Source organism: Camponotus floridanus, unplaced genomic scaffold (assembly GCF_003227725.1).
Source record: "Camponotus floridanus strain SB8 unplaced genomic scaffold, Cflo_v7.5 scaffold88, whole genome shotgun sequence".
NCBI classification, from domain to species: Eukaryota; Metazoa; Arthropoda; class Insecta; order Hymenoptera; family Formicidae; genus Camponotus; species Camponotus floridanus.
In genome coordinates, this window is record NW_020229858.1 from 465,797 (window position 1) to 484,066 (window position 18,270).

Sequence of the window (18,270 nt, forward strand, 5' to 3'; positions counted from 1 at the left end):
AGGCAACGGTTAAAATACAATAATTATCGTGCACTATTACTGGAAGGTAAAACAAGAAAGATTTATTGTCTCTCACATTTATAAAAAAATTATTCTCAATATTTTAACAAGCGCGCGCGTTTAATTACTTTAAATATGATTCGTCGTGATTAATCTCTCATCGTACTGCAAGCTTTTATAGAGTCTGACTCTTAATTAATCATCACACGCGAGAAAGAAGCGAATTAATTGGAATAAATGAATTAATCAACTCAACGGGATATCGATTATTTTAGCAAGAATTATGTACAAGCTGATTATAGTTAATATTAATCGAGATTAGTGAAAAATAAATTCTTATTCATCGTTTATATTGCAAGCTGATTATAGTTAATATTATTCGAGATTAGTGAAAAAGAAATTCTTATTCATCGTTTATATTGCAACTAGGACTAAGAAGAAAGATAAGACGTTCAGAAAGAACTTCTGAAGAAAGACAAAATATCTACAAATTAATATGTTGTAAATTAAAAAGAATCACAATATATAAGTTATACGTGCAAATAAATCGAATTAAGAGCTCGTTTGAATAATTCCTCACGATTAGAAGCGTAAATTTCGCAATTCTATTAATACTATTGGTAACTTAAACACAAGAAATAATATGGGATGATTATAGAACGATTTTCTAAAAATAAAAAGAATTATGATGTAAATTGACCTTATACATCAATAATACCTACGTGATTATGTTTGTTTATATACCACTAGTATCATCATCAGAAACTCGGTGTTTCCAATAGTTTCTAAAACCGAATTGTTCGAGCGAATTTCTAATTTATTTGCAAATCATTATATAATTTATACTTCGTAATTCTCTTTAATTTGTGGTACAGCAATTTCTCTCTATTATAATTGTGATAATTTATAGTTTACAGCATATATTATAAATATATATTAAATATATATATTATAAATATTTTAAAAGTATATTTCTTTCTATTGAGTTTTAGAATGTTAAAAAGATTCTTATAAAATAATTGATTTTATACCCGGAATTCAAATATTGTCGGTTTTATCAAAAGTATGTCGCATTAATATTGCATTCTATAAACAAGTATTAAATTTTGATAATAAAAAATGGAAAAAATATGAGCTCGTTATTATTATCAATTATTCGCAATGCTAATTCGTAAATTTATAATGTGCTGTTTAAGATTAAAGACATATTTCTGGTTACATCAGTTATGCGAATCACGTTTCATCATCGATGTTTCAGAATATCTTTTACTAAGTGAACATATTGATCGAAAAACACCGCTTTGCCGATCAAGATTGTTCATCTCAGAGGGATTCACTTAATTAACGGGATCATCCTTGAGCTTCGGGCTATCCTCGAGGATTTACCAAAAAAAATCGCTCTCTAAGGATTGCGAAATGTCCTCCTAATGACAAGTTCATTGAACAAAAAACTAACGTGACAGTTCGGTGATTAAAGCTTCTGCTGTCTCTTGATTTTGCAAATAATCGCTGTAATACATAACCACTTAGCCTGATTACGAACACAAAAAAGTTATTATCTTTTAGCAGTTTTTGCTGGCACGTACGCAAGAATTCTTGCCATGGCGATTTCTGACGCGTGCCTCCAGCTGGAAATATATTTTAGAACGATTATTCACTGTATTAATTTAAAACTATTATCAAAAAAATCAATAATATTTTTTCCTGGCAATTGAAAATCTTTCTTACGAAATAATTGTCTTATAAAGATAGCGACTTTATAAATTAATTAATTTTTAAATTAATATCAATTAATTAAATTTTTAATTTATTTTATTTGAGAATAATAGTAAAAAGTATTTATTCTAAAAATATATTAAATGTATAAATAATTTTGCAGTTATTTAAATTATAAATTCAGAATTTAATTCAAATTTTAAATGTTTTAACATTTAAAAAGCATGCAAAAAATAGAACGTTTAAATAATACGCTAACAAAGAATTGTATTGAATTAATTAAAGAGTGTATAACAAAATATATATATTATCTCAAATATAATGTGCAAAATTGAAAATAAAACTCGATATTTACTGAGAGGTGCTGAAATTTATAAAGGAAAAATTAACAAGAATATATTATTTTTATTACTAATTTAATAAAAGTTAGTTTTTAATAATTTTGTTTTAATAAAAGAGACTTTGGAATTTTTTTCAAAAGGAATCTAATTTTGTTCGGAGAACCAAAAATTGATAATAAAGTATGCTACCATTATATGAATTTATGTTGCATTATGTAAGGAGAGGTTTACAAAATCCCGTTGTAAAAAACAATTAGTAAATCAGTTTTATCACAATATTATTTCAAGACTCGAACGATTATGAAATTTGTCGTTCGTATAAGTGCGCACAAACATAATGAATAATGCGACAAGAAGTTAATACAAGACAATCTTTAAACGATGTATGTATCTCTCCACACGCAGTCTTCATGGAATAATGAATGATCTAATACGTAAAAAAATGTGTGACGTATGTTAAAAAAAAAAGATTAAGCGCCGTTGGGGGATTAATAGGAAACGTGAATAAAATGTGATATGGTTCAGATAGTGCTATGTGTGCACAAAACGTGATTAAATTCATTTATCTCAAGTGCACTTACGTTCGATGCAACTATAGTGTACAAAAATGCACATTACGTCATTGAAGATCCCATTAAAATCTTCAAGTGATAAGTCACGCGGCAAATTATTCGTAGAAATTATTCGTAGAAATTCGTAGACATTTTTTACAATTAAGGAATATAATTAATATTTTTGTGTTATTTTATGTATAAGGATAAATTAAATAAGAACTAATTCACATAATAATTTCATAGTATACATTAGATAAAAAAACATATTTTCCTTATCTCTAATTTTTTTAAAGCAAGAATTTATATAAGTTTAATATAATTTCAAAAACTTGATAAAATATTTAATTAAATAATATTTACTACATACTAATTATAGACTTACTATATACTTTATATTACGCAATGTACTTGATTATGTGTGCGGTATTCTCTAGTGTTATAAATAATCAAACAAATAGGTAAAGACAATATTTCAGTTATTCATAACTGTGAATAATGGTTGTCCATTGACTTTAGAGGTCTCCAGATAGCTATAAACTTAAAATACAGTTTAAATTTACAGTTATCTAATTTTAAAGCCCATAAACACTGTTGACAATTATGAATAACTGGAATATAAAAAATGATAGCTGACAGAAACATTTATCAAAAATTATTTTAATAATAAAGAGTATATATTTTTATATCAACATTAAAAATAGCAACATTTAAAACGCGTTATTTTGTATGGAAAAATTTAAGTTTCGAATATTAATCTTCTCGTATAATTTTTACGATACTTGTTTAATACAATACTAATTAATGCATGATAACACACTAATTAACACTCAATATCTTTGTTTATTCATTATGCAGTGACAAATTACATTTGCCAGATATACACATACACGTGCGCGCACATACGCACATAAAAACTTGAAATAAACGCTTCAAGTTATAACTTGCATATTAATAGATAGATGAATGTAATTTGAAAGTGAATTTAAAATTTTCCTCTTTACAATTTATTTCTAGTAGAAAATTTTCCTTCGGGTTTTCCTACAGAGAAGTCAATAAAATTCCATTGATAATTCCTGTGAAAAATGTCTTTATCATTAGATGAAGAAGTTATAATTTTTTTACAGCTATATTTCATAGTTTCTTAAGTGCTTTGATAATTTTCCAGGTTTAAGAAAAATAAAATCTTGATATATATCTATAGAGAAAGTGTTTTGTTGTGGCTACTCTTTTTATTTTCAATGAATAAAAAATACTAATTTATATTTCTTAATTTATATTTCTTATATTTATATTTTTAAGTATTTGTTTTAAATGAATCATTTTAATTAAATTCAAAAATCTAATAAAAAATGTTCATTCAAATTTTTATAAATATTACTAAATTCTATTTTATATTTTAATTCTATTTTAATATACATAATATTTTTTTATCAAACTTTTGAGTTCTGAAAGAAAAGATTTATTTTCATTGTTTCTATTAACATCAATTTTATAATATATACTATATTTCTTTTCACGAGAATAATGTTTAAATATAATTTTATAAACACAAAAGTGCTGGAATACTGTATCATTTATTAGTAATAACAGAAGTATTTTTAACTCACTTGTATAAATAATTTTAAAAGATATGTGCGTATTCTATATTATAAAGATATCATCGTTTTCTGTTAATTATTCCTCGAAATTTTATAAATAATCTTTTACCTTAATAAAAAAATTTTATAAGAAAGAATTATATCCGTCCAATCTTTTAATACTAAGTACTTAAGAATTAAGCTGGTCGTTAAAAAGTGGAGCTTGCTTTGAAATTATTTGAAAAATGAGAGAATCCGTTATTTACATTGTAGAAACTTAATTCACACTTATCTATATTTTCAACTATAAACAACTCTATAAGTATGATGTGATTTTTTAATTAAATATTTCTATGTAAAATATCTTTCAAATTAAAATTGCATTGCAAATTAATATTTATAAAAAATTGAAATACATCTTTTGACAAATCTCTTTCAAAATTAATTCAGCAAAAAATTATGAATAATTAACAAATATTAAAAAGTTTAGAATTTTTCCATCGTACAAAAATTAATGACAGTAGCATTCTAATCTCATTCGTTAGATTCTTTCTATGATAACTTTGATAATCTTAGCGAAATGAACAATTAACAACCAATTCAACAATTATTGTTTTATCAATGCGCTTTATTCAAGAAGCTACAAAATAAGTGCACGTAATACCACAAGTTTATGATTAGAATCAATTTCCTCTTTGCATAAAGTGTATGCTATATAAAGTATATGAGAAGTAATATAATAATTTTCCATTTAAATCTCAAGCAATTAGCGACTAGATGAAGTTCGTTTAAATATTCGTTTCAAACAAACGAATGAATTCTAATTGCATATTTTGCAAATTATCAAACGTGGACAATAAAATAAACGTCAAAGCCATTATTAAAGCAAAATTGTCAAAGCCATTTCCATGATTACAAATGTTGTCTATCCGCAATAAAAAATTTAGTTTAACAAATAATTTAAAACGTAACATAAAGAAAATAAACTATAAAAATAAAAATCTTGTCAAAAAGATTGTTGCTTTAAATAATTTTAATTGGAAAGAATAGAAAATATATTTATTGCATTTGTCTTTTATATCACATGTATATTTTTTGCAAATACATAAAATAAGGGCCTATAGTTTATCTGTAATCGAAATAGAAATTTTAATGACAAATTAATTGATTAAGGTTACGTTATTTGCAGTTGTTTTATATCAACTCTACTATTACGTTGCTCTGCAATTCGAACAAAAAGATACGAGTTATAAAAATAAATTTAAATTTCCATTAAATTGTTTGGTACTTTAATCTTAAGAGTTGTAAACGGATAACTTCAATCGCAATTTTCATTATTACCGTAAGATACACTCGTCTTAAAGACGATCTTCAATGAGAAGAAAAATAACGAAAGTAAAACATACTTAATAGTTAGCAGCATTAAAAAATTTTTGCATTCTAGAAAGCAGAATAACATTTTAGAAATATTTATCATATCTTGGAATAAACAGTTAATAGTATTATCATGCATGATTTTCAGAAAGAATGCGGTTAATGAGAATTGCTAATCGCTTTAAGAAATATTTATTCTCGGCTACTTTTATGGTTACAAAAAGAATAAATTTAAACAATGGAAAAAGAAAAAAGCAAGAATTAATATTGGATAAAACCTTATTTATTATTTAAATAATATATTATAATAAATATATAAAATGGTATTTATATTATCTTGTATATATTTCTGAATTATTTAACTTATTATAACGAATTATTTTTATTATAACAAATTTATTTATTATATAATATTTTTTTATTATTATATAATTAATTTGATTTATAGTTAGAGTATTAAAGATCATTGAAAGAAGTGCAAGTGTGTCTCAGCTAAGTAAAATAAAAACTTAAAGTGATATTTTGCTTTTCTTACACAATAATTGCTATATTTAAATACTATACAGATATCATAATTTATGATCATTGGAAAAAGATTTTATTTTAATGATTGATGATCACAAATGTAAACGAAAAATCATTCTATGAGATATATACATACATTACTTTTCGTATAATATACATTTAAATAACAAGAAGAAAATATATATATATATATATATATATATATATATATATATATTTGTAAATGCATGATATGTGAAGAAATTTTACGCACGTTGTATGTCAATGAAGCCGCGTGAGCAAGAATTATATCAAATATTTATGACGACAATATGTTCGAACATAAATGAGAAATTTATGAACTTGAAATTTATATAATTTATGAACGAAGTAGCAAAACGATGATAAATTATTCGTGAAGTTAGCATTTTCTTATCACCAACACTTTGATATTTATTTTTAAATTTATGTTTCTGCTCTTTGTTCATTTATGAATGTTTCCTCATACTTTGTTGCGTCAAAATCTTCTTATATATACATATATTTTTCTACAGTTTAAATAAACAACGTCTCTTAAATTATCTACGTTACGTCTTAAATTATCTACGCTTGATGAATACTATCATTAAATCAGCAGTCGTAACATATGTCAGTGTGAGAATTTTCGCGTTCGTTAATGCTATTCAAGTATTTGTCGTTTTGAATCATGCATTGCCCTGTAAATGTTCCTGAATTTCTTGGGAGGATTTTCCCTTAGTTTCCGGTATAACGAAATATGTGAACGCAGTGGCCACTATCATAATTCCGGCGAAGATCCAAAAAGTCGCGTCTGCGCCTAATTCATCGTTCATCATCGGAAAAGTTTTCGTCACTAGAAACACGAGGAACCAATTTAACATCACGGCGATACCGGAAGCGACCGCTTTGGTCTCTGCAGGAAATAGTTCACCCATCAGCATCCACGGTATCGGACCAAATCTGCGCATAAAACATAATGTTGTAATTTATTTTTACTTTTTATATTTATTGTAATGTAAACACTTCACTTTCTTTTATAATTTTTACAATTTCGAAAAGATCTAAGTAATCAGTTTACATAATTGTTAATTTTAAAGAACTTTTAACATCAATTCAAATATTTATAGCCAATGAATCTTATAACTAGATCATTTAAAAAATGCAAATACAATTTTTATTGTAACATTTACCCGATAGAGAAGGAGATCATAAATAATGTCAGAGATGTGAGCGGCAGCCAGCCTAGATCACTGACGTCATTCCCGTTTGCCTTAATATTGAAATACAGACCAAGAGCTACAAGACTGACTGTCATAACACTTGAAGAAAATATAAGCAATGGCTTCCTTCCGGCACGATCCACAATTATAGCGGCTACACCTGACATCACCATCTACCAGAAACGACATTTTAGGGAAATAAATATCGTCATCACGATAATTAAGTAATTGACAATAATTACAGAAGATGGATGTAAATATACATCATAGATATCATGCTAATTACGATGTATGATGTATAATTAAATCGCAAAAAAACAAATTTGGAGGTCACAATGGTTCAAGAGATTATATATACAATTCATATAAATTTATATTCAACAAATTAACTGAGAAAGAATAAAAGCTAAAATAATCTTCTAAAATAATAATTTTAGTTAAATTTTAAAGTTTAATCAAAATATTATTTGAGAGAAAAGTTTTCTGATATATTCTCTGTTTTAAATAAGATGCTTTAAAGACATTTTTAAACATTTTTAAAGTTTATAAAAGTTTATATTTTTATATAAGCTAAATATCGATAAGCATACCTGAACTATTGCTACGACAATAGAAGCAAGTTCCGGCGACATCGAACTTCCGGAAGCTTGAAAAATAGTAACCGTATAAAAGATTACTGCATTTATACCAGACAATTGCTGAAAGAACATAGCACCCAACGAAGCGAGCAAAGCTTTTTTGGCCGCTCGAGTGCGTATAAGATCGAATATGCTCGATTTTTTCGATGCTGTCTGCTCAGCCTGTCGTTGTATCTCTGCGAGTTCCTCCGATGGATCATAAGAATCTCCCCGAAGGATTGTCATCGCCATTGTGGCTTCCGGTTTTTGTTTTTTGTTCTACAAAGATTCGAGATCATTCAAATTTTCATCCAACAAGAAATTTTATGATTTTATTCCAATCGTATTATATATAATTATTTTCTTAAATATCAAATAATTGTTGTTTAATATATAAAACGCGATAAATATATAAAAAATAACAACAAAACATAAAAATCGGAAAATCGATCTACCATTAGCCAAACGGGTGATTCCGGCATCCACACGAAGGAAGCAAAGAAGCCGATCTCTATGAGAGCGCAAATTACAGCAAACGCCGTGTAACTCAAGATAGCTCCAAGTACGAAAGCCACCAAAATTCCAATCGTGAGAAACAGCTGAAACATGGCACCAAGAGTACCTCGGGTGGAAGTCTCCGCAATTTCGGAAATATAAGTCGGTACAAGGACGCAAGCCGCGCCGACGCCGACGCCTACTATAAATCTGGCTACATTGATCAGCCACAGCTCGAAGGCAAATATAATGATCGCCCAGGATAGAAGAAACGGAACCGTCAGCAAAAGAAGCGATTTTTTTCGACCAAATTTATCGGCCATCGGTCCAGATGGAACGGCGCCTACCATCGCACCTAGAGCCAGCAATGAGCTCACCCAGGATCCTTGTTCCGAGGTAATGACCAGCCATGAATTCGGTTCGTATAGCTGAGGCAAGACAGGAGACGTCCAGGCCAGAGCGGTGCCGACGCCGACAGCCATTATGGAAGCTTAAGAGATTTAAACAAAGTTAATATCAAGAAGAAAAGATTGTATTAAAAAGCTGTATTACGATTACTTAATATTTAAATTTAATACTCAACATTGATTTAATACTCGAGATTTTTAGATTAATAACATTTGAAAGGATAAGTAGATAGTGCGAATAATGATCTTTTATTTACTTTTTTCATGAATTTAGCGAAATTACGCAATTTATAAATTGTTTATAAAATATTTTTTGAATGAAGACATTTAATGTTTTTAATATTAGAAATTTAAGTTTTAATATGTACATATGATATATTTATCTCATCTTTTAGTAGAGAATCCTCGTGTTTTGCGGCATCTACATTTAGGTCAATCTTATCTATTCATTCAAGCCGTTGCACTCATTTGATGAAACATACGAATTATCATCTATCTCAGGAACAGTATATCTTTTTCGATAAGATATGTGAACAGAATTTCGTAAACTCTTCAATTATTTTTCTATATAATTTTCCATATAATTTCCTTTTTCATATAATAAGAAATTTTTTAGAAACAGATTTTTTTTAAAACAGATTATACTCTATTAAATCAATACCGATGATATCCGCACGAATTATTAATGAATTATTGATAATTCAAATAGTTATATTCTAATTTTTTTATGTGATAGATACTAATCGTGAAATATTTAGAAACGTTTATCTGACATGCACAATAAGACGGGCAACCAGGACAAATTATTTTATAGCGCTTAATAGCGAATTTCAATTTAACTTAAAAGCCACTGTGACGAAAAGACAGTGATGCATTATGATCTATCAGGAATGAAATGGATCGATTCGTGGAATATAGTCGTATGAGACAGCAGATCCATTATTCTTTAAAATTTTAAGTCTATGTATCCTATATCAGAAATGTACGAATGTAAATTACATTGCATTGAATTCGGATGGCTTTAGGACGGACATCTACATCTTTCATCTCGAAGCAAAAAATGAGACACTCATTTCAATAAAATATTACGACCGTCGCCGGGTTTCAGTAAGCGAAATATGAGCTTATTCGGCGCGCGGAATTTTATATTAACGGAGGGTCCCTGACAAAACCGAGGCTTCATGGTGCGTAATTTTGCAGGAAAGTCATAAAACTTTAGAGGATAGTCTACCAACCCGCATATGCGTAATATTCATTTTTACATGAATTTATCATTTATTATACTTGCGGATGGAATTTAATTAATGTAACAAGGCATAACCAGACAAGGCATAAACAGACATCCGAAATGTGAATATTATAAAGTTAAACAGCAAAATTTAAATTTATTATAATATAAAATTACCAAACATTAAATTGTAGTGATTATGCTATGTATGTCTTCATTATTAACATTTTGTTTATAAAACTTTTTGTGAAAATATGTTAGTAATAATAAATAATTTCTTAATAATATTATAATATGTTTTCATGTAAAATTTTAATTGCTTATAAAATGAAAATTTAATTATTTGTATCAAATACAAAATATATATAAATAAAATAAATTGCGTACAAATTAAAACAACAAGTGTCAAAAGGCATACTTTTTAAATAATCAAAAATATACAAGATTTTACCTCATTAATAAAGTTATTATCATTTTTCGCAGTTTAAGAGATTCGATCGCTTTTATAAGAGGACCAAATTTCTTAACAAGTAAATTTTGAGGATTAAAGAAATTTTAAGAAAATGATATCAAGATATATAGTGAATTTACATTTATTACTTAATTATTCGCTTATCTTTATATATTTTTATAATCTAATAATTTATTAAACAATAAAGAAATATAATATCAGGACTCTTTTCCGCAATTTTATTTTCAAAAAGATCTAAAGCTTATAAAACATAATAATTTTCATGTAACAGTAATTATTAAAGTTTGAAATGCGTATATTTCCTGCAGTTAAATCAATTGATTACGCACATGATAGCACATCGTTAATCATGATAATAGCATAACGATTATCACGATTAACGATTATTGGCTGGACACGAGTATTGCAGTAAACTGATACTATCTAAATAAGCAATTATATTGCGAAGTAATAACTTAATCATCTTTAATCTAATTTTTATTATTTATAAGAACGTATTAAAATGTTTGAAGTAAAGAGAAAATAATTTTGAAAAAAAGATGCATTTAAAAAAGTTATGAGAATCTATAAAGTCTGATTTGTATTAATATAGTTTTTAATTTTATTTTTCGAAAAGAAGGAAAGAGAATACATTTTTAATAAAGTTGGACATAATATTTATTTATTTTTAAACCTTAAATTCTTGATTTTTAAAAAAGATATGTGATATATATATATATATATATATATACATATATATATATATATATATATATATATATATATTGTCTAATCTATGTTAAGATAATTTCTATTCATTTTTTTATAAGAATAAAACTTTTTTCTCACACATAAAAACATATTAAGATAAAATTTTAAGAATATGCAACAAATAAAATAACATTATAAAAATAATATGATTAATATCAAATATTTTAGTGTTGAATGCCGCGCATATAAATTAAAAAATGGATTGCGCAATTACAGAGAGGAAATATTAAATATTATTGATTTATAATCTGGTTCACAGTTTGGTGCACATTTATATGTGCTGTTATAACGCAATTTGATATTAATATAGTCCATATTCTCTTCGAGCATATTAGTTTATAAATAAACAATGAAAATAGTTTAATATATTTACCACACGTTCGATAGATTGTTTATTAAATATATGATATGTGTATTTGCGATCAATTTTAATATGTATACATATAATTTCAAACATAAGGATACGATTACATAGTATATTAATTATTAACATTTGAATCACTAAAATGATGTATAAATTTTGGACAATTTCCATTTAATCTCTCGAAATTGATATCATATTTCCTCCGATCGATCATCTCTCTTATATAATACTTCAAAAAAAGTATGACGACGAATATTAATATACATATAGAGTCGCATAAATACCAGAAATTGATGCGAAGTACTGCCATAACTTTTTGCCTTCTTGATGCACAGGAGTACCGCTAATTATCCCGGTGCTTTCCATCTTCTAAAGGACTTTGAAACACAAAAATCAACGTTCGCGATACTCAAAAATTTCGTTTCGAAAGCTTTTAATCTTTTTTTTCTTTTTTCCTCAATTTTTCGAGTAACACGAAATACATTAACGAATAAAGTCGTAAACTACATTTCGGACAACGGCCGCTCGACGCGAAATGAACGATTTGTTACCGGGGCCATTGTATATTATAACTGTCACTATCTAGTCACCGATTATCACTAATCTTTATCGCTTATCTGGCATGATCGAAACGAGAAAAATTTAGAAATCATGATAAATACATAGAGATCGAAATGAATGATAGAGTCGAAAATCTGAACGTATATATTGTACATATATGCGCGGTTCTGATATGGAATGAAAGAAATATGCATCCATAAAATATCTTCTTGAAATCGACGTGTTATATTGGTTTCTTGCCTTTGGTATATTTTTCGATTTGATTTTTCAATGTCGAAAAATTAGAAATTTTTTTTTAGAATATTTTATTCTTAAATTTTTCGATCTTTGAGACTTTCGTTATACTTTGATTAAATTAAAAGAAAAGAAAAGGAACACTCAATTCAATATTAATAAAACATCCTATATCGAGCTTTTGATAAGTAATATAACTATAGATATAATTATATAATACAATATATTTTTTCAGAATATTTTTTCTCTCCAAGCAATTTTTGTTGTTTAACTTTCGTTAATCTTCGAAAAAAATAAAATTATGTCAGAGATATTAACTAGTTTTTCTAAGAAATTTATAATTTGTTACTTTCGTAACAGATTCTTTTGCTGTACAAGATATGTGTAAGAAAAAAAGAAATAACTTTTGCTTTCGATTGTACTTTGATATTTGCATATTTCAAAAACGTTGTGTGTTATTATGATTTTCCACATGTTCTGCGTAAAATGACATTCGTTAACATTGTAATTATAAAAAATGGAAATATATAATCAAAAATTTATAGAGCGCGAATCAGTGAAATTAAAAAATTATGCAACAAAAGCATATATGTTGCATGTCTTTGATTCGTTAAAAATGGAATAATATATATATATATATATATATATATATATATATATATAAACACTATGCAATAATTATCATATACATTATGAAATTTGTCGCATAAATATATATGGAATGTTTGAATTTATGTAATGTCTATCGAATATTTTAGTCAGATAAATCTAGCATAATTACATAAAACTATGTACATATAACGAGAGCGTTTATCGTCTAAAATGAAAAATATTTTGATAGAAAGATATTCAATTTTACAAAGAAAATAAAAGTTCTGACAAATATGGCCGCTTACCTTTGGCGAGACGCTCTCTTTGCCGCTAGAATCTCATGTGAAAGACACTTTAATTTCAATCGTTGACAGAATACAATTCTCGATTCTCTCCATTGTCACGTCAAATTTCACGCTTATTGATCGCGCAAACTTGGAGGATTTTAAATTTAATGAATAAATCTTTTATGTAGAAATTTAAAAACTTACAATTTTTTATAAAATAAATATTTGTTTTATAAAAAAATAATTTATTACTAAAGATTTCTTTATAAAGTAAATGAAAAAATCGATAAGAAATTCTTTAACATAAGACACATGTTCGATAGGAATTGCAATAGAATCACGCCGACAAATCACTTCTATTTGATCATGGATCGATATCCGGAATGCGTATCTTATCTACTGTTTTCGCAAAAAATCGATGATGCCGTGCGTTACAATATAACTAAGAATCGCAATTTTCTAAGTGAATGGTAAGTATCGAGATTACTTTAAGATTTGTTTAGCGATTAGGTCTTTTTCGATGCCACCTAATCTAAAGTTAATATATCATTTCTTCATTATTATTATTTATCATTATTGCTGCTTCAAACATCTAAAGAAGTTAAGAAAACACGACTTTACAAATCAAAAGAGTAAAAATTAAGCTGATTTGTCTAATCAATATATTATCGTTAAAAATTATTGTCAAATGATTGAAGTTAATATTAGTTGAGCACTAAAACGTACGTAATATATTTGCATTATATAAGATCAAAATTATTCTTTTCGGAAACTGAAAATTTTGAACTAAATTTTTTAAAGTTAATAAAAGAGGAGATAATAATAAATTCATTTATATAAATAATTTCTTAAAATAAAATAAATTTTGTTATTTCGATAAACATTACATTTTATTTGCAATAATAGTTTATCATTATTAAATCAATATTATCAATATTATCAGTATTAATATAAAATGTAAGAATCAGCGTTAATTTATACAATAAAATAATATACAATAAAATACAAATAATATCCAATAAAATATTAAATATTTCTTTTTTTCGGCACAGAGCTAACAAAACTGTAACACATGATATTTAGCTTCTACGATATAAATATATAGTACATCATTGTTATCACAGCCATTTATTGTGTTGTCATTCACGCGGCGATACTCGGGCAAAGTGATGTGAATTCGCTCCATCGAATTCTTTTCTAAAACGATCGCGACAAGTATTAGGAAATAATTTGTTGTAATTAATATAGTTAACATTTTATATATATACGTTAAATAATACGTAATATATCGCAACAATAGATCTCGAAACTATTTTGTGATGTGTTCATTTAATCAAGTGTGTGACAGAAATCAAAATTATAAATTATTGTTTTATTGCGATTTTATGGGTAATAATTATTTCCTTAATGATATTTAAAATTAAATATATTTCCGATGCTTTATCATTTTATTTTGCAAGGATTTCAGTATAGAATATAATTCAGGTCAAGAACACGTAGTAAAACAATTCAATCGTAAAATCGAGTAATTGTCATAACGAAAAGCGTCGTCATACATCGTATAATAAATAATTATATATATATATATATATATATATATATATATATATATATATACATTGTATTGTATTGTATTGTATGAGTTTATTGTCTTCCCTCAGGATTACAAAGCGCTTTTAAGGAGTGTACCCGAACCTTTATAATTCCTTTATAATTCCAACCTTTATCTCGCCCCGGCCTGGCCATTATGCGACCGTAACATTCTTGTACCCTTACCCTCCCTGCGGCCCTTCTCCTCTCCCTCCTGTCTGTCCTCCCCCCTTTTCCGTTCATCTATCCCCCCCCTCTCTATCCAACATTTTTTTTCCTTTTTCCATCCTTTCCTTGTCTCTTCCATGTCTTGTCTTTTCTCTCACTTCTTCCTTCCTGTCACTTTGCCTTGTCCTCTGCTCTCGCCCTTTAACTTTCCGCGCCTTCTCTTGTCCACCAGCTCACCATAAAACAAACAAAGTAGACCTCCGCGCTATCATCAAATCCTCCCCCCACTCCCTTCTACTTCTCCACTGCTCCTACTCACTCCCCTCTCATCTCTATCCTTCTCTCTCCTACCCCCTATTTCTTACCCTCTATTCCGCCTCTCCCCTTTCCCCCTTTCTTTAATCGTCACTTTCCTCCTTTATCTTCTTTGCATCCTCCTGCATCCTCCGTTCCTTTCCTTATCCCATCCTCACGCATTTGCGTTTATCCAAACCCTTCTATTCGTAGTAACTATCACATTTCCCTTTGCCCTCTCCATATATATATATATATATATATATATATATATATATATATATATAGAATATTAAATTATATAAATATTTTAACGTACAAATTAATTATTTATTATACGATGTATAACTTGGCTTTTCGTTATGATAATTATTCGATTCTACGATTGAATTGTTTTATTACGTGTTCTTGACCTGAATTATATTCTATACTGAAATTCTCGCAAAATCAAATGATAAAACATTGGAAATATATTTAATTTTAAATATCATTAAAGAAATAGTTATTATAAGGATATTATAAAGATCACAATGAAACAATAATTTATATTGTATGTATGAAATATTAAATTATATAAACATCTATGACGTGTTTCTGGGTCCGTCACAATATGTATGTATGTGTGTGTGTGTGTGTGTGTGTTCTGTGTGTGTAGATAGTATAGTATAATATACGCATATAATATGAATTGTAAAATCAAAAGATTAAAGTAATGAAAAAAATCGCAATATAATTTAATCGTCATATTGTTTAATTAATAATTAAGGAAAATTTAAAACATGCAATGTAAAATATATTTGACTCTAACAAGCATTGTTTAAGAAATAATTATTAACTATTAGGATCAAAAGATCGTAATAAAATTTATATTTTTATCATTTTTACTTGTAATGATGAATGGTCCTTCAATTAAAATTTATGGAATTGGAATACAATTGGAATAACATCGGAACAATTTCATATCATTTATCAAGAGTTTAATATCGTTAATTGCACAATAATAGTTAATAATTATAACGAATTTAATTATTACGAATTGCAGTAATTATAACAAATTATGCTGTGATACTAATCATGATGGCATTTAGAAAAATAATTTAATAATAATATACAAAGCGTTTCGCGCTACTATTGTACTGTTTAAGTGTTGTTTTGTGATAACAAGACTGTGTCATTGTAAACATTGTAAACAATAGCGCGTTACTATTTATGCCATCAGAACTGCACACCATATTATTGATAATTCGTTACCAAAATATTTTACGTACTGCAATATATATATATATATATATGCAGATTTATGTAGAAAATTATTTATTAAACAATAAGAGATTAAAGGATAAAGATTAATAAATAACTTCTGTGATTACAAAATATTCAAGTTTATTTTCGAAAAAAAATTGCTATTTTCCGTAGGACAGAAATGCAAGAAGCCTTATTCAACATGTCGAAATACAATATGATGTAAAAAAAAAGAGCAAACAAAAATTGAAAATCTCTAGAAAACACATAGATACTATAACTAAAACGTATAAATATTGATGAGAAAAAAAAATGCGAATTAGTAGTAATCAAGATTAATTTTAAAAATAAAATAGCAAAAAAATGAATTATTTTTTCAAGGAATATAAGGATTTATAGTGAAATCGCGTAATTGCGCATAATGGAATTTATATAAGTGCATATTCTTGCGATTGAGAAATAATTTATATAATTTATTTATCCAGTGTGAAATGAAAATGAGATTGCATTTATCTATGTTCAGATTGTAAATGATTAGATTGCGATTCCAATGAAATACTCTCGTACTTGCTTGAGAATAGTGAAATTCTTAGCTCTAGAATCATATTGTATTTTGAAATATCGAATTTTTGTTTTTTTTTATCTATATAGTATAAAAATAAAGTATTTTTATTATTTCAATACTTTATTTTATTAGTCTTTAAATTATATTAGTCTTAATTAAAATTACATGAAATCTATCAAAATAATATATGTTACGCTATATTATTTTTAAAAAATAAAATTTTATTTATTGTATAAATATTGTATATATATATATACACACGATGTAGAGACAAAGAGAACGATAGAGGAAAAGAAAAAAAGAAATTCTATATTTTCAAAAGTGAAAAATTTTATATTTAGAATTACAATTTTGATCCTAGGTATGTGAAGTTTCACTATTTCTCTTAACAAAATTTACGAGTTCTAATTCTTAGTTGAAATTTTCGAGCTCTTTCAACACGTAGATCTGCAAATCCGTGAATTTCAAACTTTCTAGGTTCGCAATCAAGAAACTTTGAAATCCAATTTTTTCAACGTCCGGAATAAAACTTTTATTTTATGAATAATGCTCTTCGCAATAATTTAAATGTTACAAACACGCTTTACGCGATTAATAATGGAAATAATACAATAATCGTCGCAATGAATTGATCGATTCGCAAAGAAAATAGCATTATCGTTAAGTATCTGTTGTAATGAACTTTAGTGGACTCTAATGAATCATACAATCGCAATAATACATCAGTAGATTTTTGAGTCAGAAAATCTGCTTTCGTAATATACATTTACGCTAACTCCTGAGTCTCATTCTTGATACAATTGTGATTTAAATTACAATACAAATGAAGAATTATGTGCATGATATCACGCTTAGCGTTAAATATGCATTACGAATATAAGTAGTTTTCGCATTATCCAAAATTAACACATAATTGAAATTCATATACTTTAAGTTATTATACCTTTTTCGCATGCCAACACTTCATGATAAATCTGTACTTGCATCAAATTCTTTAGAATTAAGTAAGATTTCGTAGATTGGCTTTTGAACAATAATTTTTTGCGAGGTCAAAAAAATTTTAGAGATTGAAATATAATACTCAAATAGCAAACATTATTT

The 18,270-nt window shown here is 26.8% G+C and overlaps 1 protein-coding gene across 2 annotated transcripts; it reads right to left on the reverse strand.

Annotated features, from left to right (window-relative positions):
• Positions 1 to 6,317: 6,317 nt before the first annotated feature.
• Positions 6,318 to 13,504, reverse strand: LOC105258107 (facilitated trehalose transporter Tret1). Of its 2 annotated transcripts, XM_011269182.3 has the most exons (6): positions 13,329 to 13,504; positions 11,922 to 12,014; positions 8,377 to 8,906; positions 7,895 to 8,200; positions 7,275 to 7,477; positions 6,318 to 7,044 (listed from the first exon to the last, which is right to left on the reverse strand). In XM_011269182.3, the coding sequence occupies exons 2-6, from the start codon at positions 12,001 to 12,003 to the stop codon at positions 6,771 to 6,773; spliced, it is 1,395 nt and encodes a 464-aa protein (XP_011267484.1). In that variant the 5' UTR covers positions 12,004 to 12,014; positions 13,329 to 13,504; the 3' UTR covers positions 6,318 to 6,770. The 2 variants fall into 2 exon arrangements, with proteins under 2 accessions (XP_011267484.1, XP_025270484.1); XM_025414699.1 differs by lacking the exon at positions 13,329 to 13,504 and having other exon boundaries at positions 11,922 to 12,186.
• Between the last annotated feature and the right edge of the window lie 4,766 nt (positions 13,505 to 18,270).

Coding starts and splice junctions, on each gene's coding strand:
- LOC105258107 (XM_011269182.3), bottom strand. CDS start 12,003: ATGGAAAGCACCGGGATAATTAGCGGTACTCCTGTGCATCAAGAAGGC. Junction 8,201..8,376: donor AATCACCCGTTTGGCTAATG/GTAGATCGATTT, acceptor GAATCTTTGTAG/AACAAAAAACAAAAACCGGA. Junction 7,045..7,274: donor ATGATCTCCTTCTCTATCGG/GTAAATGTTACA, acceptor TTTTATGCGCAG/ATTTGGTCCGATACCGTGGA.